Below are 27,590 nucleotides of genomic sequence, written 5' to 3'. Positions count from 1 at the left end.
TCTGCTTAGATCACCAAATAAGGACTAGATTTATTAGCAGCTCTGTTTGTGTCTTTTCTGATCTTTGTAGATGGAACCTAATGTTTAATTTAGGTCACATTTGCACTAAGGTAGGTGCCGTTCTGGAACATCAGGGAAGACACACAGTCAGAGCTTCCTGAATTTTAGTTCTAGACACAACACTGAGTTCACTTCTCTCTTGGTTTAACTGTATAACCTGAATTTGCCAGTCCATACAGAAGACACCTCACAAAGGTTTGGGAAACCAAATTAGCTGATCTTTTTCGTTTTGAAGACAGAATACCCTAACTGGTTTTAGTATAGTCATGCTGTGTGAAGCTGAAATACAGGCTCTTTTAATTAGGGATTAGATTAGATTAGATTAGACCTCTTATTTCAGGGCAACAAGGTCCTTAAAGTTGCATTTCCCAATACTGAATTGGGAGCACTGGGTAAGAAATTGGCCATGGGCCACCATGACACCTTCTGTCACCTCTTCAGAAAATGCACTTTACAAAAGTATCTCACCATTTTGCCATGCAGTAAGTCTAGGAATTAGAAGAATTTATAGAAGAATTGTAATTCCAAAACACAATCTAAATAAAAAGCAGGTACCTGTTAAAATAGTGGGTGATCTTACGCATAGGAAGAATGATTGAAAATGCTGCCTTGTTACTAAATTTAATCTGAGAATCAGATAGGCAATATGTTTGTTTTCCTTTAGACCTCTTTTTCCTCTATTCTCTGGACAGAACTAAACTCTTACAACACTGATTAATCACATCCAATTTTGTGGTTATGTCCCCTTGCTTCTCCATTCTGCTATTCCTACAACATTTGTAATTTAGTTCAGAAACTGCATCTGCAGAAGCAAACATCTCTGGGATCACAGATTAGTTTAGATTTTGCTTCCCACTGGAGGTCTGTGGGTAGGAGCTGTGATTCCATTCCAAAATCTAATTAAAAAGCAGGTACATAGCAAAGTAGTGGACGATCTTACCCATAGGAAGAATGTCTGTAAGCTCCGCTTCGTTAATGAACTGTTAGACTAGGAATCAAATATGCAAGCAATATGTGCGGGATTTTTAGGGTTTCTTTCTTCTCCATTAACAAAGCAGAGCTCAACTATTATATCATTCCACACTTACCAGGCTTACTGGAAATCTCCATTTCTCCTTAATTTCCAGAACAGCCACCCCCGTGATTTTGTGGTGTCAGATGGCATATGGTAGGTGACAGGAAAATAGGGTCAGTTTAAAAGCCTAAACCTTTCTAGGTTTCCTGGGATTTTCATTTAGGAATAAATTCTGTAGGACACTTCATCTCTGTAGTTTTATGGACTGTTAAATTGCATCTGTGGTATATTAGCATCGGCAGCATTTTTCTGGTGACTTGTGGGGCACTATTAATTATATGAAAAAGGCATACAGTTTTGTTAGGTAAAATCAGCTCAGTACCTTTGAGAAAGAAGCCGCTTGAGGGTCTGCCTGCTCTAACTTTGACACTAGGTTTACAAATTTTTGCCTTAGTGAATAAGATGCTAATCGTCCTCATGTTAAAATATATATTTCATACATTCCCAGTGGCACTTGGGAAATTAAAGTAGACATGTTTGAATAAAGCAGAGAAAGTGGAGCAGTATGGATCAAATAAATGTATCAGATACAGTACTAGTGCAAAGATATTTTGATCTCCACTTCTGGGCTTTTAAAATTGGTGACAAGTCAGTATTTCCAGAAGCTGAAGTCCATCTTGCCAATATTGTGCCCACTTTGCCCACTTAGAAATAATTGACTTATAATTGTTTTTACAAATGAAAACACATTTTTGCCTTTTTTTGTGGGAGGACACAAATGCATAGAACTTTAACTGTGTTCATGCTGCCTTGAAAAGTTGCCAAAAAATAGATGTGTAATTAGGGATTCTGTTAAAAGTTTAATTCCTGCACCTGTGAACAGTTTTTTGGCATGCAGCTTTTTAAGTCCTGGCTTTTCTTCTCATATTTCTCATTTTCTTGGCCAAGAATTAAGTTCCTTTTCAAAGGAAATTGTCAAAGATCTTCTGGGGTGTATTTTGTTCTTTGTCTAAGTCCTATCCAAAAAGGCAGATCCCTCTGCTTTTGTTGTTGAGTGAAATACTCTAAAGCATAATATTAAACTTTGTTTTATATAACACCTGGTTATTCATGGCAACGCTCTTTAAGATCCTTCAGGATGAAAGATGATACAACAAGTTATGACAACATTCTTACAATGTAGGTTTGTTCTTCCAATGCTAAAATTAATGTAAGACACTCTTTACGTTTTGCAGCATATAGGTTCAAATATTGGTCAAATTCTAATAAAGCTAATGATAAACTGGTTTAGTTACATGGGCAGAGAGGAAAGCAAAGAAGTCATTCTCTCCAGATAATGTAACAGAAATCGTTTTGTTGGATTGTAAAGTAGTTGGAAACAAATGAATATATCTGGTAATTTTATGAGTGGGTCTGGACTGATTTATCAAACCATTGATTCTTCCTACCTTTGATAGGCACCTCCTGTGGAAATCACAGGATTCATCTGTTGGTTCTTCCAGGCTACAGCTGGCTTCAGCAGAGTCTGAACATACTGGAAATACATATCTGCTCTGCAAACAGAATCAAGCAAGAAACGTATCTCAAATTAACAGGCTACAGAGGATCTGTCTCGGCAGCCGTTCACCAAGCCTAGGACTTTTCTACAACTCTCTTACATCTTACGGCACAACGCAGATATTTCATTGTGTGAATTGGCAGGGGAGTAATGAGGAAATCATCAAGGTTGAAACATGCATTCACTAATTATCTGCTCTTATTCATAAATCAAAGGAGGATATCAATACTTTTTTAGGCTAACACATTAATTTGCTAAAATAAACACGGAAATTCATGTAAGAAGGCAACTGAAGTAGTAAAAGGCCTGCCTGGCCTGCAGGCTTCTACTTCCCATGTCCTTTTCTTAATTCTTGTTTAAGTACTGTTATCCTCCTCCAGAAGAGCAGTCAAGTGCATACATAAGTTCATCTATGTCCAGCAAGTGTAAACACACGCCATCATAATTGCTTAATCAAGCTCCCTATATTGTGAGGCACAACCACACAAACAGGAACCAGATGGAAGATATTTTTATCAGACAGACATTAGAATTAAAGAAGCATGGTCATTGAACATCGCTGTTCTTTAAAAACCCATCGGGATATGACCACATCTGTGCAGCATCCCCACAGTGTGATAATTTGGGCAGCAACTGGTGTCATAAACTCAGTCTTACCTCTGTTTTCAGATATCACCAACCTGTGTGAGCTTGCTCAAACACACATTGTTAATGATTTTAGGAGAGCTTATATCCAAGAGGGTTGAAACAGTTTTTCATGTTTGGAATCAATAATTACAAAAAATGCAGGAATAGTCAGTTCTTTTTAGCCACTAGTTTTGTGGGTGATTTTAGCATTGAAGTACTATGGATCAATAGGTACAGCATCATTCTCATAAGAGGCCAGTGTAGTACTTCTATTATTTTCAAGCAGTAGGAAACAGTCAAAGACTTATTTAAGCTATGTTTTCTATGCTGTTTATGAAGCATGTCATAGCAACAGAGTTTTTAGTCTATTTTCCTTAGTTTTATATTATAAAGCACCTAAAATTATGGATTAGGCTAGTGCTCCTGTGGGTTCTACATCAAATCCAAAATGATCGTGGTTTTACAATGTCTTCAGTACGAGTTTCTAGTACTAGTTGTCTGATTATGCTTTTATCAATGCTTTTACTCTACACATTAAAAAAAAAGCAGCAAAATCCGTGATTAGAATTGAAGGCATATGTATTTGGCCTGGTACTTGCCTGGTCCTGACTGACTGCCTGAATTGTACAGCGTGGTCATCAAAATGAGGAGAGCTTATGTGAATAATTCAGGGCATTGACAAACATCTTATCTGCAGGTTTGTTGGCAAAATTAACAGCAATGAAACAGTTAAGAATTGTGGTATTTAAGCAGTCAGAATTGGGTTTTTAGTTAACACCCCCACAAGATGGAGGATGCAAGTTCACCATTCTACTAGTCTCATTGTTTCTTTCCACTGGCTGCAGACTCAGCAAGACAAATGTGCATTAGTTTATATTGTCAAGGCTATCTTTGCAAGCAGATGGGCTGGAAATCTAATTAAAAAACCCAAAAGCTTTGATTCTGGGAAAAAACAGCAAAATCTGTGGGACAACCCTAAATCCTCTGAATAAAGTGGATGTTCTATGTCAATGTGGTTCTATTGTTCCACTTTATAAATAAAATATGAAGGGCTCTACATTCACATAGACCCATAAATGTGCTCATTTGAGTTTAATAAAGCATGTGTATTCAGTACAATTAGATAAGCATATGTATAGAGCAATAAATGCTCCCTATATAAAATCAGCACACGTGTAACAGAGAATATAGCCTAGCATTGATAAATAAGCACATGCTTAGATTATTAAGTGTTCTCTCTTAAACTTTTGTGAATTAACCATGAAGCAGCTGTGACAATTTGCAGTTTGTAGTTCTCCCACAATTATGTATCCTACCTGTGTCTGAAAATGTAGTAAATATATGTATTGGAGGAATACAGTAGGAAAAGTACAGTAACATTCATTTTAAACATGTTAGAAAACGGAGCTGGAGTTGAACTGTAACACAGAAACACAAGAAGAAGACAAGTGACCCAACTAGGTTCACCTGACTTTCAGTCTCATCCCCTGGACTGCAGTGCTCTAGTCACATGTACAAAATGAATAAATTGTGAAACTATAATTGAACGGAAAACACATTTGTTTGTGTTATCTCGGTGTCAGGGAGATATACTTAGTAGGCTTTTCTTATACTGGGTGATGCATCTTGTGTGAGGCTAGAGGTTTACAGAGCGGCTGTGAAATGCTTTCTGTTTCTCAACTGTTGTTGTCTAGGGGGGGTTGACTATGGTGGTTCAACTAGCGACAGAAGCCCACTGCTTTAGGCCCATTTCTACACAGGATGTGATACTACATTAGTTTAACTCACTCCGTGAATCTGCTCTGTGGTTTTTATTACCTGGGCTGGCTGATATCTACAATAAATTTTAAGAGTTTTCTGACTAGCAGATTCCTATCACTCCTGTCATACGTTAATTTGTCAATATAATTTTCAGGTTTGGCAGCAGGAAAAGCACCACCTGGGGAATGCGGTCCCTGGGATGAATAGCATGATGCATGTTCAGATGTAGCACTTGTAGATGAACTTGCCTGTGAAGTCTTATTGTGCTTTTGATAGACAAGCAATATAGCTAATAGGGGAAAGGTATTGAAACGAGGCAATTATTTTTCAGAGCATTTATCTGAACCTGCTTTTAGTTGATGAAACAGTTGCTCTGGGTTTTTCCTATTAGTGCTGACTAATGGGAAGAGGTACTAATGGAGAGCTAAAATTACTGGTGGTGAATGAATTGTGGTGAAAATTCAGGGTCATAAGACAAAAAAACCTTGCATGACAGCAATATATGAGTTCCTGTCAGTATGGGAAAGCGCCTTGGCATGATGGACTTTAAAACTGAGGGGATGGCACACGGGCATCTGACATTCTCAGGCTCCTACAAAGGTGAAAGCATTTGAGGCTGGAGAAGTACCTCAAGTGCTTTCAGGAAGACAGCTTGTTAGCTCAAGAGGCTCAGTCAAGGTCTGGATGGTTATTGCTAGGTTTTGGTTGCATTATTTGACTGTTCCATTCATCTTTGTTTTCCAGAAGCTTTTTGGATCCAGCTTTCTCACTCCGGGCACCAACAGTGTCTTTTGGGTCTTCTATTCCATTTTAAATGCCAAATTATTGTCTTGTTTGTGCTCTGTCAGCATCAGTGATTTTGATCTATTACAGCTTTATGTCTCCACACAGGTATATGGGATACCTTGCATGCAGCAGCTTCATTGACAAGGCTAAGTCCCTCTTGCTAGAGAGAGTGAGAGAATCTGAACACAGGAGACAGACTGAAAGAAAATCACACATGAGCTAGATGTTTTGAATATGGATTGTGAATAGCACATCAGTATCCACTGTCTCTTGAGGACTAAGTAAAAAGGACCTTTTCTCCCCTCAGTGGCATCAGGGTAGTTATTTGAAAGAATAAGTGAAGTCTGCTGTGTAAACAAATACAGAAAATTGATTTTAAGATTGTATCTTACAAAATAGGTTGATTCTGTAGCTTCAGAGCAATCCCTTCTGGATGTACTCCCACAAGCAGTCTTCACCCATCCTGGCATGGGAGGAAGTATCTATATCTGATAAGTGAACTATTTTGGGTAGATCATTGTGCCTAAAAGACCCGCTTTGTTTATATATGGGTGGAGCTCAAAAAAAAAACAAGTGCCACTGATTTGTTGGTCATGGTCAGCCCTCATTGTCCAACCTGGGGAGTACTAAGGTGTCAGCTTTTAAATTGTATACTTCTAAAGAGAGCTCAAATTCTCAGTAAAGTCTCATTCTTAGCATAAACAGACTCATTGCAGGGACCACAGAGTGTTTCTGGGATGTAGCACTCAATCTCTCCTCCTAAACAGATGCAAGTAAACCCAGTGCGTGCCCTTACATAGAATCATAGAATAGTTAGGGTTGGAAAGGACTTTAAGATCATCAAGTTCCAACCCCCTGCCATGGGCAGGGGCATCTCACACTAAACCATGTGTGGACTCTGTCCAAAACCTTGTAAGCCTCAAAGAGTGGTTATATCACTTCTGCTTAAGAGATAAAAAATGTTGAACTCTGTACTGCAGATGGGCAGAAGCTAAGTTACTTATTTGTGGAAGAATCTGCTATTTTGAAGTGCAGATTTTTAAATAAGAAAAAAATCCAAAAGCATTAGAAATTTCTCAGAGAAAATAACTCTAAAATATTAGGTCAATATATTTTGTTTTGATGAAATTCAAAGTTTTGGGTTTTTTTATGTTGCCTGGTTAGAAAAAAAGAACAAAAAAAACCAAGAAACAAACAAAAAACCCAAACCAAAACGAAAAATCCCAAAAACAAACCAAGAAGAAATTAAATGAAAAAAGACATTTCATCTGAAAAGGCTTAAACAGAATATTTTGCTGCTATAAAGGCCTTTTTTTTTGTTTTTAATTCAATACACACTCTCATGAGAACCTGCACTTATTATGAAACGTCTTATTTTGAATTAATATGTAATTTCTCATCTTCTCTCCTTAGCTCCTTATTTTAATTAAAGCTTCTCTGTAAATGTATGTACCTTGCTCTCCTCTACTGCCAGGAGCAGCATATGAGAACCGATGAGTGCTTACTGCAAGCAATCTTAATACTACTTTGAAAAGTGATTTTAGCATCTTTGAAGAGTATTTTTTCCTATGCTCATCTGTGAGCCAAACAGCCCTACGTCAGGTGTGCTAGTCCCAGAGTGCTTATGCCTGCTTACATCAGGACTGGATTTGGCATGGTGTCTGCCTCTGGACATATATTGGATTTCACGAGGTGCTGCTGTCTCCTGTATAAACTTATATTAATCATTCTTTGCATGAGCTGAACATGTTTGCAGGTTTATTTATGCTATAAAATGTCTTTCCACTACGGGTAATTCTGCCTCTCACAATGCATTTCAATGAAATATATGTATTTGCAATCTGGAGACTTTCCATTCTGGGGTGACTGTGTTTTACTATGATGACTGGAATTCCAGGAGCTGTTCGCTCTGCTCCACTCTCTCACTTGTTAAGTCACTGATGCCTTGAACTGATAAATCAGGATCGCCAGGTCTAAGAGCCCCAGGCAGTCATTGCCCAGATGAAGAGTCCCTTTCCTTATGTGAAAATCTGTCAGTGTTGACTGTAGACTAAACTTTGTAGTGACTGAATGTAAAATGGACTTCATGGTCTCCTTACTTGAGCTAGCAAAAAATGCTTAACGTGTAGGCAAAAAGATATATTTATTTTTTAAATCCTACTAGTTTGACTGTACTAAGCACAACTGTATATATTTATTTCTCACCTGGAATCCAATGGATTTGTATCTCCAAACAAAGGCTCAATAGCCTCTGCTCATCCAAACTTTTTCCAGAATGGTGTGTTTATATTTCAACACAACTCTAATATTTATTTTTTCCATCAAATGTCAATAACATATAATTTTCATTTAGTAAAGCTTTTTTGGTTTTGTTTCTGCTAAATCATCTCAAATAGGAGACTTTAAATGCTCGAGAGAGTTGAATGGTACTTACTGTTCAAATGTTTCTTTGTTGTAGTAACAAATCTTTAAATGTAGCCCTGCTCCCACAAAAACAAAGCCCTGATTAATTTCATATTTATCTCAACAGCTGTGTGAAGAAAGACCTGCCAGATATTGATCCAAATATAGTATATGTGAAACAATAAAAGGGGAAGAGGGCAAATGGGTTTATATGAAGACATCATTTACCAGCAGAAACTTAATAGGAATGTGAAAAATTATAATAGTCACTCTCCAGATTTGGCTTTAACAGCTGCAATCATGCATTCTTGGACACAGCTGTGTTTTATATCTTTGCTATTTGAATGAAGACAGGAAACTTCTCAAATAGTGTTTATTTGCTCAATTAAATGGGAGAGTGAATGCCTGCAGAGCTTTGGGTCCCATTTCTGGCCTGGGGTGTAATGATGTCAATCAGGATTTTTACCTAGGTACAAGACAGCACAACACAACTCTGCTGTATCCTGACAGAGATACCATATGGGACTTACACCTCTCACAACTCTCAGGAGTTCACAGGATCACGGTTACATATTGGGAAAAGGTTCTTACACATAGCTGATGTCTGAGTTCTTCCTGGCTTACATCACTTTACAGCAGAATTGCTTTGACTTCAGAGCCATTTTTCTTAGGAGTAAAAATTGAATACCAAAATAAGCTACTTGCTTGAGAACAGCAGGAGCACCAGTTCTGGCACCAGTTAGATTCTGCGAAGATGTTTGGGTTTTTTTCTCTCTTTCTGTTCCCTCCTGCTGACATGGGGCCAGAGGCAGGGGTTGAATGTGGACATTGTGCAGCCCACACATCTGCATTCTTGTGCCATTCGCAATCACACCTCTTGTCCCCTAAGAGCAGTGGCTGGAAACCAGAGACAGGAGGTTTGTCTCTGTCCAGACCTCACCGGCTCCAAGTCTTTTTTACAACGTCACTGAATGTTCTCTCGATTGCTGCTTTATGTCCAGATCCAGCCAATGTGAAACTGGCTTTGATTTCTTTCTTTCTTTCTCTTTCTTAAAAAGAGAAGTGAGAATGAGTGATTCCTTTCCAGTGCTGAAAGAGAAGAAACAAATTTAGGTCACAGTGAGGAAGAAAGGATTAGTTGGAAATGGAGGCTGGATGACTGTTTCTCCTCTAATTACGAGAAAGCATTGTGAAACCAAGTTAGAAAATGTAAGAAGGAAAATTCAGGATGAAGTCTGCCTACTTACAGTCTTTTAGGTAGCTGAAGCTTTCTGGTGGGAACTTTCTGTGAATTGCTGTTCCAGAGTAATGGTGCTCTCGGGATGCGAATCACTAACTTCCTCCGCTGGTCACTGGTATACCAGCACGTAAGGGAGATGTGAGGATGAGCAGTCACAAGTGTCCTAGGATCTTCGAGAAGACAAACTGCCTCCTCATGCTTAATGGTCACAGTCACTAGGGAACGTGGGTAACAACTCAGACTGACAGTGTCAAAATTGAGGGATGCACCTGGTAACTGATAATAAGCAAAGTACATATTGCTGAGAAGTATTAAATGGAGTAAAATATTTTATCAAATAATGTTGATTCAGGAGGGCTTGACAAACATGCTAGAATAGACTATCTGGTCCTCTAAATGCATCGGAATGTATATTAGGAATGTAGATGGCTATTTCTATTGACAAGGTGATCTTCAGGCTCAACATGGGAACCAAAATAAGTCAGTCAGTAAATTCTGATTATAAACCTCCATTATAAACCTCCATGTTTAGCTTCATTTTCAAGCTGAGTAAAAAAACCGCGAGTAAACAAAATTTGCAACTGATCAAAAATATTAACATGTAAGTTACTGAAGTGATCCTTGGCACACCTTGATATGGAAATTAGGCAGCTGAGTTAGTTTAGTCTCAGTATGAAATGAAGCCTTTGAGATAAGAGTCTGCGCTTGGAGGCTTTCACATACCCACTTTTCTCCTCTCCTTTCCCACCATGAGCTTGTGAATCAGCCGACTGACTCCAGCCACATTAGTCAAAGGAATGGAGATCTCAAAAATAATTAAGTTCCTGCAGATTTTGTGCTTACAAACTGATGCTCATAGAGCTACTTGTTACGCTGAGTGTGTCTCCTGGCAAGGTTATGCTGACCCGCCATAAAGGAGATCTTGCTCTCACTGTTAATAAATCATATTTTAAATGAGATGCTGTACATATCAGATCTGTGATTTTAGTGGTCCAACAGGTATGCTAAATGTGCTTGTCGTTAACTCATGAATGCAAAATGGGAGTGGAAATATGTTATTTCAGCTAATCAAGTGCTAAAGCTTCTAAATGCCAGAAGCTTTGGCCAAACCATAAGGATGAAAAATACACATAATCAATGATAGGTATTCGAAAGATTAATCAGAAAGCATGAAGTCCTTAAACTCATTTGATACCCAGCAAGCCAGCCTTTGCCAAAGAAAATACAATTTAGAATGTGCCTGAATTAAAGAGGAAATTTAAGAAAATAAGGCTATGAAAGTATCCTAGAAACCAAAATAGAGGCATTTATTTTGATAAAATTATCACATCTGTTTCTGAGTTTTGATTTTATGCTTCTTTAAAAAAATCCACATTGTAAGTATTGTTTTCACAAATATCCAAGTGTATTTTTATTGAAGTTAGAAGCTGGTCTTTGTCTTTGCTTAAAAGCAGTGTAGCAAGTGAAATGACGTATCACCTAAGAAATATTTTGTGCTCACCATTGCAAATTTAGTCCAGATGAGCACAGCCAAAAGGCTGATGGATTGCCTAAATACCTTGCTCTGAGTGTTTTCTCCAGTTTCTGATCAAATATCAATACCAGAAAAAATTAAGTACCACAATCATCATTAATTGTCATCCTAAAATGATTACTTTTGCGTAATAGATACGTGGATTGATGTAGCATCTGGGGAGCCAGGGACAAGGCATGTCTTGCCTGGAAAGTGTGGAGGAAGCTTGATTGCTACTGATGCTTTTCCTGCTCAATTGCTAAACTGGGAAGGGTTTGAGTTGTTCCGTTTAAACAGTACATTTAATAAGCATGGCTAGATTATTCAAAAGGAACCTAGGGTCATTCCTCAGTACATGTTGAAGTAACTGAAGAACAGTGACTGACTGTCAAAGATGACAAATCTTCACAGATTGCTATGACTCACCAGAGTTTATGGGTGCTTCATTATGGGTAATGTCCTGGGTTGAGCAGTACACACAGCCAACTTTTTTAGGACCCTAGCAGGAGCTGTAATATTTAGATATTACAACTTAAACTTGCAGCTTTTTTAGTTGTATTTTTGTTTTGTTTGAGTTTTGGGGTTTTTTTTTTTTTTTTTTGAACTACATTGCCTGTGAGGTGTCCCCACATTTTTGTAAGCTTTTCATACTTCCATAGATGTGTTCAGCTTTGCAGACTGTTATTACTCATTATTTTAAATTCTTCGGATTTTCGCCTATAGTTTCCTGAAGAGTATTTCGTGTGTGTGTGTATTTGTTCTAAACAGCTGAATACTGTAGTATGAATATAGGTACTTGGAGACCTCCACCAATGCAGGCTCCTTAGACAAATGCAGCATGGCTGATGGTCCCTGCCCTGAAGAGCTTAAAATCTAAATAATTGTCTTCTCACTCTCTTCTTTCTCTGAGGTATTAGTACCTGATTAGTATCCAGCTGCCTGCTTGTACAGTATAAGTGCTCTCAAAGTCACTCCTCCCCACAGCATGCTGGCAGCTGAAAGCAGAAATAATGAGCAGACAGCTTTCTGGCTTGCAACAGTTTAAACACTGTTAAATAATAGTTTTCAACAGGCAGGTTTAGAAATCAGGTGTTAATTTTCTGCAAAGAGTCAGAGAAGGATGTGTGGAATTATCACTGTGACAGAGAGATCATATTCTGTAGATGAAACTACAGACCCACAGGTCTTGTTACAGATTAGTACCATTCATCTCATTAAAGAAAAAAAATTGCAAGCAGAGCCATTTCCTCAAGATTGTGCGCAAGGTTCTTGAAACAGAGCTAAAGTTGCTGAAAATGGTAAATACCATCCATTTGTACCTTATCGTCACTACAATTGAAAAGGGGTACCCATCTTTTCACTTATTTCGTACAGAAACTTGCATGCCTATGTGACCAATCAAGTAGGGAAATCTCTGTAATTAAGAGCATTGTATTGAGTTTTTATTATTAGTGAAATAGTTGTTACTTGTTGATGTGTTTTGAGCCCAAGAACTCTTACGATTATTCTCCTTTCTTTCCTCCTCCGCCATCCCTGCATCCTATCAGTTTCATACTTGAAAGTAAGCAATTTTTTGAAAATGTGGTCTAGTTACAAGGACGGTGGATAGTGCTGGTAGGGAATGACTGCTTATTGCCTCTTCCAGGACAAGAATCAGGAAGCATCTTGACCCCTGCCCATGGGCTGATGTCCCAGCCTGGCCTGCAGGGTCAGTGGCTGTTCTATATCCTCAGAAAAAGATGAGGAATCATTACTGTTACTTCTTCCACTGAACACACACTGTGAAGTCTCCAAAAACCTGAAAGCAGGGTTTAGGGTGTTGTAGAGCATTTTTTCATGCAGGCATGCTTAGGCTTGGTGTGTTGATGGGAACAGGCGGCAGTACTGTCTGCTCCCTCCAGTGCTTCTCTGCACCTCCAGGGTCCAGAGAGGCAGATTGGTCCAATCATGGTGGTATGTAATTGTGGGTATCAAAATGATATCGCACTGCCTATTCTCCAAAGCTGGGGCTACGGCAGGGTCTGATTTTGAGACTGTCTGGGTCTAGGACTTTAGTTCAGCTTCATGAATGGAAGACTTCAGTCCATCAGGACACAGCTGTTCTGCTTACCGAAGCAGGTTTTTATGCTATTCATGAGTAAGCATTAAACCAACTTTTTGGTTTAGATCAGATTTGGTAAATTGTCAGGTTGGCAGCAGCTGTGGGGAGTTGGAATAACAGTGATTGGTGACTTGGCAGAAGTTACTGAAGACCCTATAAAGCTTTCAAGAAAAAAAAAAGCAAACCAAAACACAAATCCCCTTCTATTCATCCCTTTCTGATTTGATTCTTTGTCTCAGCTCTTATTCCAAATAGCAAGAGGCAGTAGCACCACCAGTAAAGTTGTTTTTACAGCCTTTTTTGGCATTAGTTATGGAAAGATCAGATGTCTGACCTTTCAGCAGTAGGTAAAAATTGAATAAAAAGAATAAAATCCCTGACAGTGTCTGGAAGTGCCTGGTGTCCTTAGTTTTGTTTTGCACTGACTGTTGTATGTAGTTTGCTATAGATGTGCCAATAATGTTAAGGCATAGGACCAAGGTTGTTGTGTTTAACTGCTCCTTCCTGGCACTAAGTTGAGACTGTTCAAGTTAGTGAGCTGTCTTCATGTGGCAAAACATGCTTTGCTATGGGGTAGTCTATCTGTGCACAGATCTTTCTAGATACTGCTAAGGTCACCAAAGACTTTAGTTTTTAAGTTATATATGTTAATCCAGTGTGCCTTTTATGGAGGATATTCCTGTCCGTGTTCCAGCCCAGAAACCTAGTCGTGAGCTTTATGGAGTTGTTTTCAGTGAGAGATGTAGGAGCTGGGTCTTATTAGCAGACAAAGTGCTTCAAGAATTTAGAGAGGTAGAATATAGTGAAAATCACCTTGTCTTTTTGTGCACTGAGTGTATGTGTGTGGAGGCTGAACAGACTCTTACAATCTCTGCATTATACCCATACATAATTATGTCTGTCCTCAGCGTATTTCAGATTCATTCCAGTGATAGTAACACTTGCTATTTTAAATTGCACTACATATGTATTTATGTACACATTATTGATCCTATTTATGTGTTGATATGTTGGTCAGTTTTCAGAAAAGTTGAAGGTACTATATTCATGTATAGCAGGTTTTCTTGTTCTGTACCTCACTGTTATGTCTGTTATATTCATTATGCAAGCATGCATTCTGCCATGTTTCTCCTCTTTCTCAACTGTTCTGTTTTCATCTTTCTTTCTTCTTTCCACACTTCCTTTCTTCCAATAGCTTTTCCTTCTGTGAAAAAAGCTGTGGCCTCCATTCCACCTTAAAAAAGAATAAAATAAAATAGATCAGTAGGTAGACCATTCTGGCATTTTTTGTGCATCACTAAAGAATTTTACTCATTTACCATGCCGATAATATTACTGGTGATGGCAAATTTCACATTTTGTGCAAGTGCTTGAGGCCTAAGCAGGCACCATAGCTCTCAAGACTTCAACGTAGTGCATGGGAGATATATTAGCTGCTCAGTCAGAGAAGCAGACACTTCCTAAATCTCATCTAATGTTGGATGCTGCAGATGAAGGATGGCAGTTCTGAACCATACCTCTTTTTCTGAGGAGCAATACTATGTCCCTGTAAAAGCAATGATGAAAGCTGCCCAGATTTGACTTGTATCAACATGTCATTATGTTCTTTCTTTTCTCTTCCCCTGAGGAAAAAGGGAAGATGGGTTTGCAAGACAAATGCTCTGGTGTTTAGGGGCCCCGTGCATTGGCAATGACCAAGCCAGATAACTTTCTTGACCTTTTGAGAAGGGAAGAGCACAGGGTAGCAGGAAAGTATGACTGCGGATTGAAAAAAATGCTGCAACATTTGGAAGATCAGTCAGGAGGGAAAAGAGCCCCAAATTTAACAGTCCACATACTGAGTCACAAGAACCTTCCTTGCAGGGAATAATTGCTAGGCACTTTCTGAAAATTACAGTTTTTAAAAAGCCCTTAAAGGTGCCTCTAAAATGAAGACACACAAACTTACAAGTGCCCAGCAACATTAAGGTACAGGACCCTTCTTTCTGTCTTGAATTCAGTACAGTGAAAGCAGAACCTGCTGCATGTACACATAAGTAGCTTCTATACAGGTATATTTGATTCTGTTTTCAATTGTGTGAAGTTATGTGTTTTCAGCGAAAATTTGAATTACATGTATTTGGAAAATTAGAACTTTAATATATACACTTAAATTTCATGTAAATTAGGTTATGGTAAAATTAATATAGCCTTTCAGATAGCCTTTATGCTGTATCATCTTTTAGCTATTATTTTGAAGTATATCATTCCTTGCTTTGCTCTGAAGCCCTGCAGACTAGCAAAAAAAGTTAAATTTCAGAGTGACTGTCCACAACATTAATTATTTTAATATGGTTCTATTCTTACAGTGAAGATGTTTGTAAACGAGGATTCACTGTTATTATCGATATGCGGGGATCCAAATGGGATTTGATCAAGCCTCTCCTAAAGACCCTTCAAGAAGCCTTTCCTGCTGAGATTCATGTCGCCCTGATTATAAAACCTGATAATTTCTGGCAGAAGCAGAAAACGAACTTCGGCAGTTCCAAGTTCATCTTTGAGGTGAGAGCCACATGAGAGATGTATGATAAGGCATTAGCTCTGATGAGAATTTTTCTTCATGTAAAACAAAAAATTCCCAAGCCCTGTGACTAAGGGGAAAAAAAAAGACATTTGAGGCCTGTTTGAAGGAGTGGGCTGATACCCTGGCAGCAGGTTGCCTCCTGAGGACACTGGTGGAACAGGATGCGTGTTTGATTCTAGAGGTTCACATACAGCAAAGTTTGGTGAGGGTTTTTTTGTGCCATTTATTTTTGGTAGTGTTGCATTCAGTCTTTCCTTTGCTTCTCTTAGGAAAAAAGCCCCGCCGAATCAGTCAATACACTAAAGACGAAGTTCTCTAGATGTTACAGTGTGTGTTTATTAGTTGACCTCTACCCACTTCAGGAAGTGGCTTTTTTTATAAAAGACATTTATACTAAACTCAACTGTGTATTGTCACTGCTTTGATTGAGATTTACAGTTCAGGGGTAACATTAACAACTTGGGTTAATGATAAGGTGCCTCAAGAAGGTTCTTTGAGAAGTAACCCATATACAACTGTGTAATTAAAGATAATTTTAGTAACTTTGTCATTGGTGAAGACAACCTGGCTGTGTTCTCTTAGTGCACTTTAGTTTTCTGTAAATTTCATATTCTTACCCAAAGAGAAGCAAAACTCAGGAGCGTGAAGTGCTCATACATCAATCTTGCCCAGCCGTGAGTTAGTCATGTGCTGTTTTTTCTTAATTTGCTGAGAAACAATTCTATCATTGACTGTCTTATTTACCAATCCATTAATTCAGAGATTTTACATCCCTGAAACTCAGAAAAGAATTTGGCTATAGTTCTTATTGTTGGCTCCAATGGAAGACTGTATTTAATTATATATTTAAGATATGTTGCAGTCAGTGTGTGATATAAATATGTTATTATTTTAAGTTTCTTCTTAAAAGCACTCCTGAATTGCAGTGGGCAACTAGATTGGTGTTAAGCGTTAACAAACTTTTACTTATCACAATTTAAGTATTTGTTCATTTTTCTCTCTCTGTCTCACAATAAAACCAATAAACTCATAAATGTTGGTATTTAATTGGGTCTTTACCTTCCTTGGCTACCTATGAGGGCTTAGGCATCAAAATAGCCCCCACTTGCTATCCCCTATGTGGCTTTGAAAGCAAAGCTGTCTTCAGTATAGCTTCGTGTCACCTCCAGAGATTTCTCACACTTACTAAAATCACTGGCCCTGGCAGAAATGGCTGCCATTACAGTGCAATGAGATGGGCAACGCTGCCTGTGGGGAATGAGTGGGATCAGGGCAGTGGGAAGGAGAATGGAGATGCACAGGTACAGAAGAACATGAAGCAGGAGAGGGCCTGTGCATAGACCAGAATAGCATATGGGGATGTGGAGCTTCTGTTTAAAATATATATGGGCACTAAGGGGTAGTACCAGGGAAGCCCAAGAAAAGACAGATTATGCTGTCCATCCAACACTGGATTTCAATCCTTCAGAGCTTTAGTAAACATAAGTAATGTCTTCCTAATGCTTCAAGACCCAGAAGTAAAGTAGCAGAGCTCAAATATGTATTTTTAGAACATCTGTTTGTTTTTAAAATTAAACTTTCTGGAGTCTTGGTTTATATCTTTTTATTGTGTGGAGTTGGTGTCATGACAGTGGAGAGTAAACTGTGATCAAGCTATTCTTCATAGTTACTGCTCTGAGTCTGTATTGTGTTAAAAACTCTGGACTCATTTGTTGTACATGCTGGCAGATACTAAGGGTATTTTCAATTTTGTGTGTGCACCTTTGATCCTTGGCCTGTCTTCTGGGCTGTTCACATGGGTGTTTGTGATGGTTCACAAATGTTTGGGCCAGAGAAAGAGAGTCAGTGCTTTTGCTGTCTATTGGGCCAGTTGCAGACAGCCAGAACTGATGAGTCCTTCAATTCTGTGATTTTAATGGGATTTATTAAGCTGCGGTCCACTTTACAGTAAATGACCTGTAATACAGACACCACAATCCAGTAACTTCTGTTTTAAAGGATTCTTGTGGATGCTGCTGTGTATCTGCTAAGTAGGCTCAGGCTCTGGGGCAGCTCATGTTCTCTCATAAGAGCTCTGAATATCAAATAAGCATCGCAGGTCAATATGACTTACATTGATTTGATTTATGTGGGGCAGCACACAGCTACTCTCTCTGCACTGAACTATCACAGTGATTTCCCACAGTTGTGAACAAACAGAAGGTTCTTGGCAGGAACAGACTGCAGCGGAAGACAATGGAAGTCTCTGTTGAATTACCCCATCTACAAACTCAGCACTAACTAGCATCAGTTTTAAGGCCAGATTCTGCTTTTAAGCTTAATGGAAGCATTATGCATGTGCCAGGGTAGTGTAGGACCCTTAGTGGAGGCTAATGATCTGGGTTTTGTGTTGTGAGACTCTGGCAGAATGATTCTGTGTCACAGTCAAGGGTGAAGCATGCCCCAGATCATCACACAAAGAAAAGAGAAAAATAAGGGTTTAGTTGACGTACGTGGACTCCAAACCTTCCTGTCATTTTGAGGAATGGACCAGGCAGCTTAGTTAGCATTAATACAGAGATGCCTTCAAGATTATTTTCTTCCTTCTGCCAAAAAATGTTTAAATAGTGAGCAATGCTTTTTAAAGTGATTTCTAAACGAAAGATAGGTGGTGCCTGACAAGCAGTTACTCTGTTTTACTACCTACCTGCCTAATTGTGGTTGTTCTCGTGAGAGTTTCAAGAACTTTGAGAAGGCTGCGCAGAGACCTCATGCTATGAGCCTTCTAGTATCTGAAGGGAGCCTATAAGGATGCTGGGAAGGGACTATTCATTTGCGACTGTAGTGATAGGACAAGGGGTAACGGGTTAAAACTTAAACGGGAAGTTTAGATTGGATATCAGGAAGAAGTTCTTTACTGTGAGGGTTGTGAGGCACTGGAATGGGTTGCCCAAGGAAGTTGTGAATGCTCCACCCCTGGTGGTGTTGAAGGCCAGGTTGGATGGAGTCTTGGGTGACATGGTTTAGTGTGAGGTGTCCCTGCCCATGGCAGGGGGGTTGGAACTAGATGATCTTGAGGTCCTTTCCAACCCTAACTATTCTATGATTCTGTGATTCTAACTCCTTAAAGAAAAAAATCTGAATGAATAAATTTGCTGCAGAATTCATGAAATTAAAAGCCTTTCTGCTCTACCACATCAAATTCTGTTCATGATGAGAGGAGTGCTTGCATTAGCTTGACACACTGCAGTAGGCATGCCCAGGTACTAGCTATGAAGAGAAGTCTTTTCCTGTCAGGCAGTTTAACTCTAAATTGGATTATCTTCAAGGGGTTAATATCCAAGTCAAGAGGTTTAGAAATTTGAAATTACTTTCCCATTTGTTTGTTGTCTCTGTCCTTCCCCTTCCCAAAATCACTGAATGTTCCAAGAAAGTATTAAAATAATCTTCCCGCTGATCATTAGTTCAATCCAATACCAATTTTCATATGTTGCAGAATTCCTGGTATTTTTAGATGGATGCAATTGGAAGAAAAGCCTATTATTAACTTTAAACCAGCAGACAGCCTGCTATTTTGGGCAAAATTCAGGATAATGGACAGTACTTGAGGTTTCTTTGTAATGACTTTTAAAAGATTGCTGTGATTATTGGGTGTCTCTACTTCTGAAGAGTGCAAACTGACATTCTTTAGAGGCTTGATCTTTAGGGGATAGGTGTGCAGTCACTAATGAACATCAGAAGCCTCTAAGGGCTGCCAACTTGGTTGTTAACGTGACAACACTGAAAATCTCTAGTAACTCTAGAAATATGAAACCCTATGCTCATCTTTCAGGGAAAAGTATTTTTGCTAAAATAAATGGGAACAGCCATCAGTCGTTGCATCCTTAAGCTATAATCTGCTTTCCAGGCACCCAATGCTTTTCTTGATCACTGATTACTGAGTCTGAATGAATTAAAACCATCTCTCATTGATTGTGTATGATTCATGAGCAGTACTTCCTATTAGCAATAAATTCTAATTGTTAATATTCCAATGACATTTCACATTTATGTTGATTTTGGCTTAATTACATTAGAAATTACTAACGTGAAAGAGGTCTGCCTGTGGCAAAAGCCAACTAGAATAATCTGGAAGAAAAAACCAGCATTTTCTGTGTTTTCGTAGGTCACAATACCTGCTTCGGTTCATATGCCTATAACTTTTGCTGCTCTTTAGCCACTACCCTGAGTGTAACACAAGTAGTAGAATCCCTGTAATACCACATACCTGTTTATTGAACAATCATGTCCAGATATCAAAGAGGTGCAGTAAGAAGTCTTCAGTGTCCAGCTGGGTTAAAGTAATATATGACAGAAACATTCTCATCATATGATTTTGATAATCAGGTCAGTCCTCAGCATCTTTTACAGAGTTCGTTCAATTACGTATTGATGAGGAAAATAATCTCTTCATGCTATTTATGAATTGCACTGTTATTTCTGATTAGAGAGTCACTGATTCAAATTCTGTTATTTTCCCTTCCTTAGACAAGTATGGTATCCGTGGAAGGCCTGGCAAAACTCGTAGATCCTTCTCAACTGACGGATGAATTTGAAGGATCCTTGGATTACAACCACGATGAATGGATAGAGTTGCGCGTCTCCTTGGAAGAATTTTTCAACAGTGCCGTCCATTTATTATCAAGGCTGGAGGATCTCCAGGAAATGTTGGCTAGGAAGGAGTTTCCAGTTGATGTTGAGGGCTCAAGAAGGCTGATTGATGAGCACACGCAGCTTAAGAAAAAAGTGATTAAAGCTCCTGTAGAAGAACTGGATCGTGAGGGTCAGAGGTTATTACAATGCATAAGATGCAGTGATGGTTTTTCTGGTAGGAACTGCATTCCTGGAAGTGCAGATTTTCAAAGTCTTGTGCCAAAGATCACCAGCCTTTTAGACAAGCTACATTCTACCCGGCAACACTTACATCAGATGTGGCATGTCCGCAAGTTGAAACTGGACCAGTGCTTTCAACTTCGACTTTTCGAGCAAGATGCTGAGAAGGTAGGGAATAATCTGTTCCTTTCATACTTTAGCCAAGACTTTACCAAAAGGACACTGAGACCAATTAGCACTATGAGGTATTCAGCACAGGTGTAAATCTCATACTGCTAGCAGATGTACTTACGTGACTCTCAAACCAAATTCACTGAAGTAAAATTGTTGGATGTAGCAGGCATAACGATATTCAAGAATAACTTGTCTGTGTCATTTTTGATGAAATTTAATCTGCATTTTTGTGTCACAGTGGGTACGTTTGGTAGATGTTAGCACGAGAATCAGCCTTTTTTTTCAAGTTTCTTTTACAAAGCTTATGAATATATTTATCTACACATCACAGCACCTAAAGAAGAATGATTTTAGGGTTTGATTCACTATGATTATTGTTTGCACTTCTTGTGATTATATGGGAAATTTGTAGTTTAAGTCCTACAAATTGTTATCTCAGACAACATTTTCAGTTTCCCTTTCGTAGGAAATTGGAACAAGATTTGCAGCTGGTAAAATCTTTGGTAATGGCTTTGTACAAGGACATGGCCACTTAGTTCACACAGTGTGAGATCTGAGACTGTGTTTAGGTTAAACATATAAACAGACCAAGAGAAAGTATTCTGAAATGACAGCAGCATGTAAAACCCAGCATGGCTGGTTTGCGTTAAACAGCACTTAAGGATGGCAGTTGAATTCATACCTGACACTGAGTCAGTGGCCAAGATTCTTGTTCACCAGCAAAGACCTAATTTGAGAAATATTTAACATGAAGTTATTCCATAGAGATTGCATTGCAACTTCTTATTTCTTAGACGATTGTAATGTAGTGTATCAGCCTGAAAACCAGATAGGGTTTCTCAAAATGAAATACCATGTAAAAAAATACTTAAGAGTGGCTGAAGGAGGGGTAAGTAACAGCTTTAGGAAACTGCAGTTTCAAAGGTGTGCAGTACCATTGAAGTGTTACATCGCCATACCCTCACTCTTCAGAAGATACTCATTTAGGAACCTGTTGATAGGGAAGTCCCCTGCAAGCAAAGCATAGCAGTTTGTCATAGTTGTTGAAAAGACTGGCTAAAAACCCACCTGAGTTCCCTAACCAGGTCTCATACACACCACCACCTACAAATTTCAGTCATACACCATAAAGCAGGCTTTTTACTACTTCTAGTATTCATCTGCTGTTTGCCTCTGGAAGTGTATGAAGGCACTGATTTCAGTGAATTTATTTTAGAAAACTGTGTTGAGCTAGAGTCTTAGCAGTCTCACTTCCTTAACACAGAAGTACTTGACATCTTGTTACATGGTTTTGTGAGAAGTCGTTGCTGCGAATTTTAAATTCTAGGCCACAGAAGTAGGGTATTCTCAGTGGAAGGTACTGAGCTCTCAGACCCATGTTTATCTGGTCTGTATATCCCTCAAAAGTACCAGTCTCTGAATCTTCTTCACTTAATATATGATCCAGTTGTTTCACCAATGTGTCTGACTGCACCCAGGAAGAATAGTAAAAGAAATGCAGGTGTCATCTGCAGGGGAATCTCACTGAAGATGATTTTTTTTTTAATCACATGCAAATTAATGTTATTATTAAAACATCAGGGAGAAGCACTTTACTGAAAGAAACATAATCTTCAGTAGCACAGAGCAAGACACAAGTCATTGGTTTTCAATACATGTACTAAATATCTCTAAGGGATGCAATAACTAAAAAGGCTTCAAAATTGTATAATCAAGCCTCCTGCTGGGAGAACCTTAAATTCAGATGAGTCTCTCTAAAATGAGAGTCACTGCAGTATCACTCTAAATTGCATAAGCACAGAGTGTGTCTTCGAAATGCTACAGTTTCTTCTTCTTCTCCCTTTCCCTTGTGTGTCATATGCTATAACGAGATTGCTCACTGCTGTCCTGCCCATTGGCGGCTGCATTTCAGTCAGTGCTTTGCTCTGGATCTTCATTTTCTTTAGGATCGTTCAGATGACCACTGCTTATAAACATAAATTTTCCTTTCCTTGACTACTACGTTTTCATAAAGAAGATATTTGGTTGTTTTATACTCTCAAATTAGTGGTTTTAATCTTTTCAGTTTGAGAGTCCCTATAATTCTTCCAGGGAAGGTTGCAAACCCTTTTACTTCACTTTTCACACATGTAGAGTGATATAAAAGATTGATGTTCTTATTCTCCTTAGCTGCCTTTTGCAGATCTCTTTGAAGTAGTCTGACTACTTCAGTACTGCAGTACTCAGAGTGGAAAGTACTTGTCTCATAAAATGTTCAGAGCTAAATCCAGTCTGAACACTGTCTCCACTGTGTAAATAGCCACCACGGTGTGTCTGTGTATTGAATTTTAAAGTTTCCTGGTACCTCCATTTGCTCAGTTGCACTCTACCCTCTACAATTAGTTATGGTAGCAGAGCCAAAATAGTCTTCATCTCCTGGGGAAAGGCACAACTCTTTCCATATAACCTGGATATGTCATTTAGTGCTAATCAAATGTCAACTCTAATACCCTGTGAAAGCTCAAACTCTAACATAAAATTCTGAATATAAATAAGGTTTTAGAGCCTTTTAAAATATCTCTGTATACTCATTGGGTGATATTTTAGGAAACATGTTCTAATAAGGAGAAAATGGTCAAGGACGTAGATTTTCTGGACATCTCTGATTTAAAAAAATTCACGTGTCCTTATTGCATGAAAAGTTCTTAAAGATGGGATAAAAAAAAAAGGAGACACAAGAATACCTCATAGTATTTTAAAGTAGGTTAATTTTTAAATTCTTGGTATTAAAATACCCCAGACGTTCAAAGCAAATCAATTTACTTTTTTCCCTCCTGTAGATCCCCTCTATCGGAACATTTATAAACTACAGTCACTACCTGGACACAGGAATTATTCTTATTTCAGGTATTGCAACTTACAGAAGGTCTCTGTAATTGTTGCTGAGCAACTCATATTATTGGCAAAATAAAAGGAGGGGGTGGCAGTCACAATCTGGGCTTCTCCCACTCAAATCAGTGGGAGAGAACAGAGCTGTCTGGAGAACCTTTGTCTCCAAGTCAGGCCTTTAGGGTTTTATTTTCCTGTGCAGAGCCCAGGGAGATGAAAAGTTGGGCTACCACATGGGCACAAGCAGTGCAATGAGATTGAATCCCCAGATGGAGACTGGAAGCTCCTTGAAGCTCAAGTCAGCAGGCAGGTCAGCCATGTGGGGAGCTTTGGCAGAGTGGTGTGAGGAAGTTCACATGCTGTGCAGTGCTGACTGTAATGATCTGCTGATAAATAACACATTTCAGCTGCTGGTGTAGCCCTGACCCTCACTGTTCAACAAGTTTATTCCTTACCAAGTAATATATACGTATGTATCTGCATATATATACATAATTTTGAAACTAGAACTGAGGCTTAACTGTGTTTTTAGTGGGTAACAGGGAAGATATTTTTAGCCATCAGTAACATGAAAAAATGCAGTCTAGTCTAAACTGAATATTGTTTAAAACAAAACCCCCACAATCAGCATAGATCCAAATATTAGAACTATCTGAGAAATGTTAATTGGTTGGTTGAAATCTGGATAGGGAGAAGAATTCAGGCAAGAGTCCACATGTTTTGCACTTGAATAAATCCCAAAAAAGACAAAAAAAAACCCATATCCTGATACTCTGCACTTTCCAGCTCTTCTGGAAATAATTTGTAACTGGCACCCAACTTGACTTTTGTAGGAATTTCCCCATCATTTTGGGCTTGTTACATATCAATTTTACTACCCTAGCATGTGCGCGAATGAAAAACAGCTATCATGATGTAATCAGTGTTGTCCATGTTATGTATAAACAATGTAGTCATCAGCTGGAGTGAACTAAGTATCTCTACTGTTAACTTGTAAAAACAGCAAAGAAAAGGGCAGGCTGCTGTAGTATCATAGGGGTCAGCCTCTAACGGGAAGCAAAGTAGACTTTGCATGTTCTCTTTGTCCTCACTTCCCCTTTTCCTTCCTGACTTTTCTGGAGTCCACCACACAAAGGCAAACTCCGAAAGATGGCAATGGTAGTTAGAAAATGCCACGAGTGAATTTCACTGGAAGTTGGTGGTGGGAGAAGCATTTTATTTGGATAGGGCCAGCTTTGTAGAAAGTCTAGTGGCAAGCCACAGACCACATCTAGTCTTTAAGGACCAGTGAAGTAGAAGGCTTGCAGTCAAAACCATCTGCTTCATCCATACAAAAGCTTCCCTTTGAAAAACACAGCTCTGCCTGTGATTTTTCCCTGTGGAGCAGGCTATGGGAAGCTGTGCTGTGCTGCCATGGTAGTGCTGTTCTGCAGGGGGCTGCAGCTCCTACCACGCAGCAGCTGTTGCTCCTTTTTCTCAGGTGATGTGACCAGCCTGGAATGACAGAAGGATTTCAGTGAGTACAAGAGTGATTGGAATGTGATAATAATGCAAAATTCGTATGATAGAAGACGAGTTTGGAGAGGGGGGAGTAACCAAAATGGTTGAGAGGGAATAGGGTGAAATAACAGCTGCTGCAGTTCTCCTGTATCCCACTTCCTATGCAAGTGTGGGCAGTGAGACTGTGGCACCAAGAGTACACACTGCATCCCTCCCTCCTCTCACACAGCACTGCTTTAGGCCTCTTCCTTGATCTCCTTAAATAAAGGAACTGATAAGGTTTCTGAAGAGGGAAAATCACAGATACACCAGCTGTACTAGCCTCCTGTCCTATAAGACTCCAGTGTCCTATTCCCGTTTCTAATGTAAGTATTGGGAAGACTCCTGTTGATTTTCAGCAGAAGAACAATATACATTAGTGCTTATTCTGAAATGCCAGGTTAAATTTAGGAGTTCCTGGTTTAGAATCTAACTTAACACCAGACAGAGTTAGTTGAGAAAAATACAGAGAAGCTCTAGCTCCACAGCAAAGTCAGTGGGAGACAGGATTATCCAAGAAGTACACAATCTGAGTATCTGAACCATGCTTGTGCCATCACTGGCGTATACCTGCTAAAGGTTTATGTTCCTCAAATGCAAGGAATGCTCTCCATTTTTTTGTCTAAAAAGATGCAGGATTACTTTGATGGGATAATAGAATGCAAAATGTGGAAACTTACCCTGTGGCTTAGCGGGTGTGTGTGGGGAAGATGGCTTTAAGAAACATCGATGTCTTGATGTTTAAGAAAGGGGAAAATATCATTGTATGCTGCGTATCCACTTTAACGGTTTCAAAATTTACTTCCCCTTGCACTGCACTTAAAAATTCTGATGCTATATGCTCTGTAATAAAATGCATTACAAATCTGACGATATGCCTCTTCTGCTAATAGGAGGTAGTTTATTTTATTATAGTCCATTAGGTAGAGCAATTGTAGTTGCTTCTTTAGACAAGTGATGCTGTGTGGGGAAGCATTTCCTAGAAACAGGTCTTAGCTGACTTTCTCGAAAAGCAGCTTAAAAAAGATTAAAAAGATCAGCAACATTTTCAGTTTCTTCTTTGTTTCCCATCACTTCTACATTTTCTTCTAGCAGTGGCAAAAGACCCTGGAAGTTTTACATAAGCAGGTGATAGTTTGCCTATTTAAAACATGTCACATTAACCCTTAAGGTTTTGTGTAATGCCAAAAGACGTGGCATCTGGGTCAGACAACTGGCTGAGATAAAATCCTCTTTGTGCAGGATCATTTTCCATCTTATATTTCATTTGTGGAAGTGCTCAGTTTCTTTGATCTGTTCTGTGTGCCATATGTACAATTACCTCCAAGATTTTGTGTGAAATGTCATTTCTAATTTTGGGTTAGAAATTACTGTAAGGGGGAATGAGACTGGGAAATGAATGAGGACAATACTGAGAAGCTGATGGAGGGACTCGTGAAATAAATACAAAGCAAATGAGTTCTGAGGAGGTGGATAATTAGGACTGGGGAGGAGGCAGGAAGCATATTAAGAAGGGAAAGAACCAGAATCAGGATTAATAAAGAATGCACATCCTTAGTGCTTTGCACCAATGAGAAATATATATGCCTTCTATGCTCTTCCACTGCAAAAGGATTTGTTACTGAATGAATGGCATTTAACAGTTAACAGTAATAATCATACAGGCATAATAAGCATGGATTAGACATGGATTTTTGCATCGGATTTAGATTTCATTTAAGTTACATGGACCCCTCATTGGTGTACGGAACTCAGCATGCCCTGGATTTTCCATCTAAGTACTTAACACTATGAATATCACAACAGCACAGTAAGTGAGCATCACAGTAAGGAGCTTTCCTGGAGGTTTTGAACACAGGGAGTGTTGTTAGACCTGAGGTAAGCTCCCTAAGACTTCCACAATAAAAGGAGTCAATGAGCTTAGTGTCTTCTGCAGAGGCATTTAACTTAGTATCTAAGGGAGGCTCATTTAAGCATGTTGCTTTCATCCTTAGCCCATTCCAAATGTCTGTGCAGATAAAGGACAGAGGCCTTGGGGTACAGATACTGACTGGGAAAGGCACTGAACTGGGGGCTGTGTTTGTGAACATGCATGTGTTTGCAGAGAGCTTTATGAGAAGAGTGATCAAGAGTGATCAAGAAGAGTGATCAAGCTAAGAGTGATCAAGCTAGGAGTGATCAAGCAGAGTGATCAAGCTAAGCACGAATGAAATCCCTTATCCATAGTCCTAGAAAAACAGTTGTCAGAGGTCACAAGGGCTCAATTTGCTTTTGGTACCTACCTGTTTCAGCCCAAAGCTACTTCTGTCTTCACTGGGTGAAACAATTCAATTTCAGGCTAATTTTAGCTGCATCCCCTGACCTGATCGCATTTTGGTGCTTGAGGTCCCCTTGAATTTTCTACTAAAAAGACAGAGGCCTGGTCCTGTAAAGCAGGGAGAGTCTCAGCTTCTACTGACAACAGTGGAAGACTCATGCCTATTGTAAGAGTTCCCACTGAAAGTATTCAGTGAGCCATAGCTGTTGGAGCC

General features: G+C 39.1%; 1 protein-coding gene across 14 annotated transcripts in view; it reads left to right on the top strand.

Annotated features, from left to right (window-relative positions):
- KALRN (kalirin RhoGEF kinase) overlaps positions 1 to 27,590 on the top strand; it is a 521,871-nt gene that overhangs the window by 190,721 nt on the left and 303,560 nt on the right. For all 14 annotated transcript variants that reach the window (XM_065671413.1, XM_065671394.1, XM_065671393.1 and 11 more), the window contains 2 exons: positions 15,413 to 15,605; positions 20,134 to 20,646. In XM_065671413.1, coding sequence (XP_065527485.1) covers positions 15,413 to 15,605; positions 20,134 to 20,646 — 706 coding nt within the window. The remainder of the gene's footprint in view (positions 1 to 15,412; positions 15,606 to 20,133; positions 20,647 to 27,590) is intronic.

This window comes from Lathamus discolor, chromosome 3, assembly GCF_037157495.1.
Source record: "Lathamus discolor isolate bLatDis1 chromosome 3, bLatDis1.hap1, whole genome shotgun sequence".
Taxonomy (NCBI): Eukaryota; Metazoa; Chordata; class Aves; order Psittaciformes; family Psittacidae; genus Lathamus; species Lathamus discolor.
This window is presented reverse-complemented; position numbering and strand designations above follow the sequence as displayed.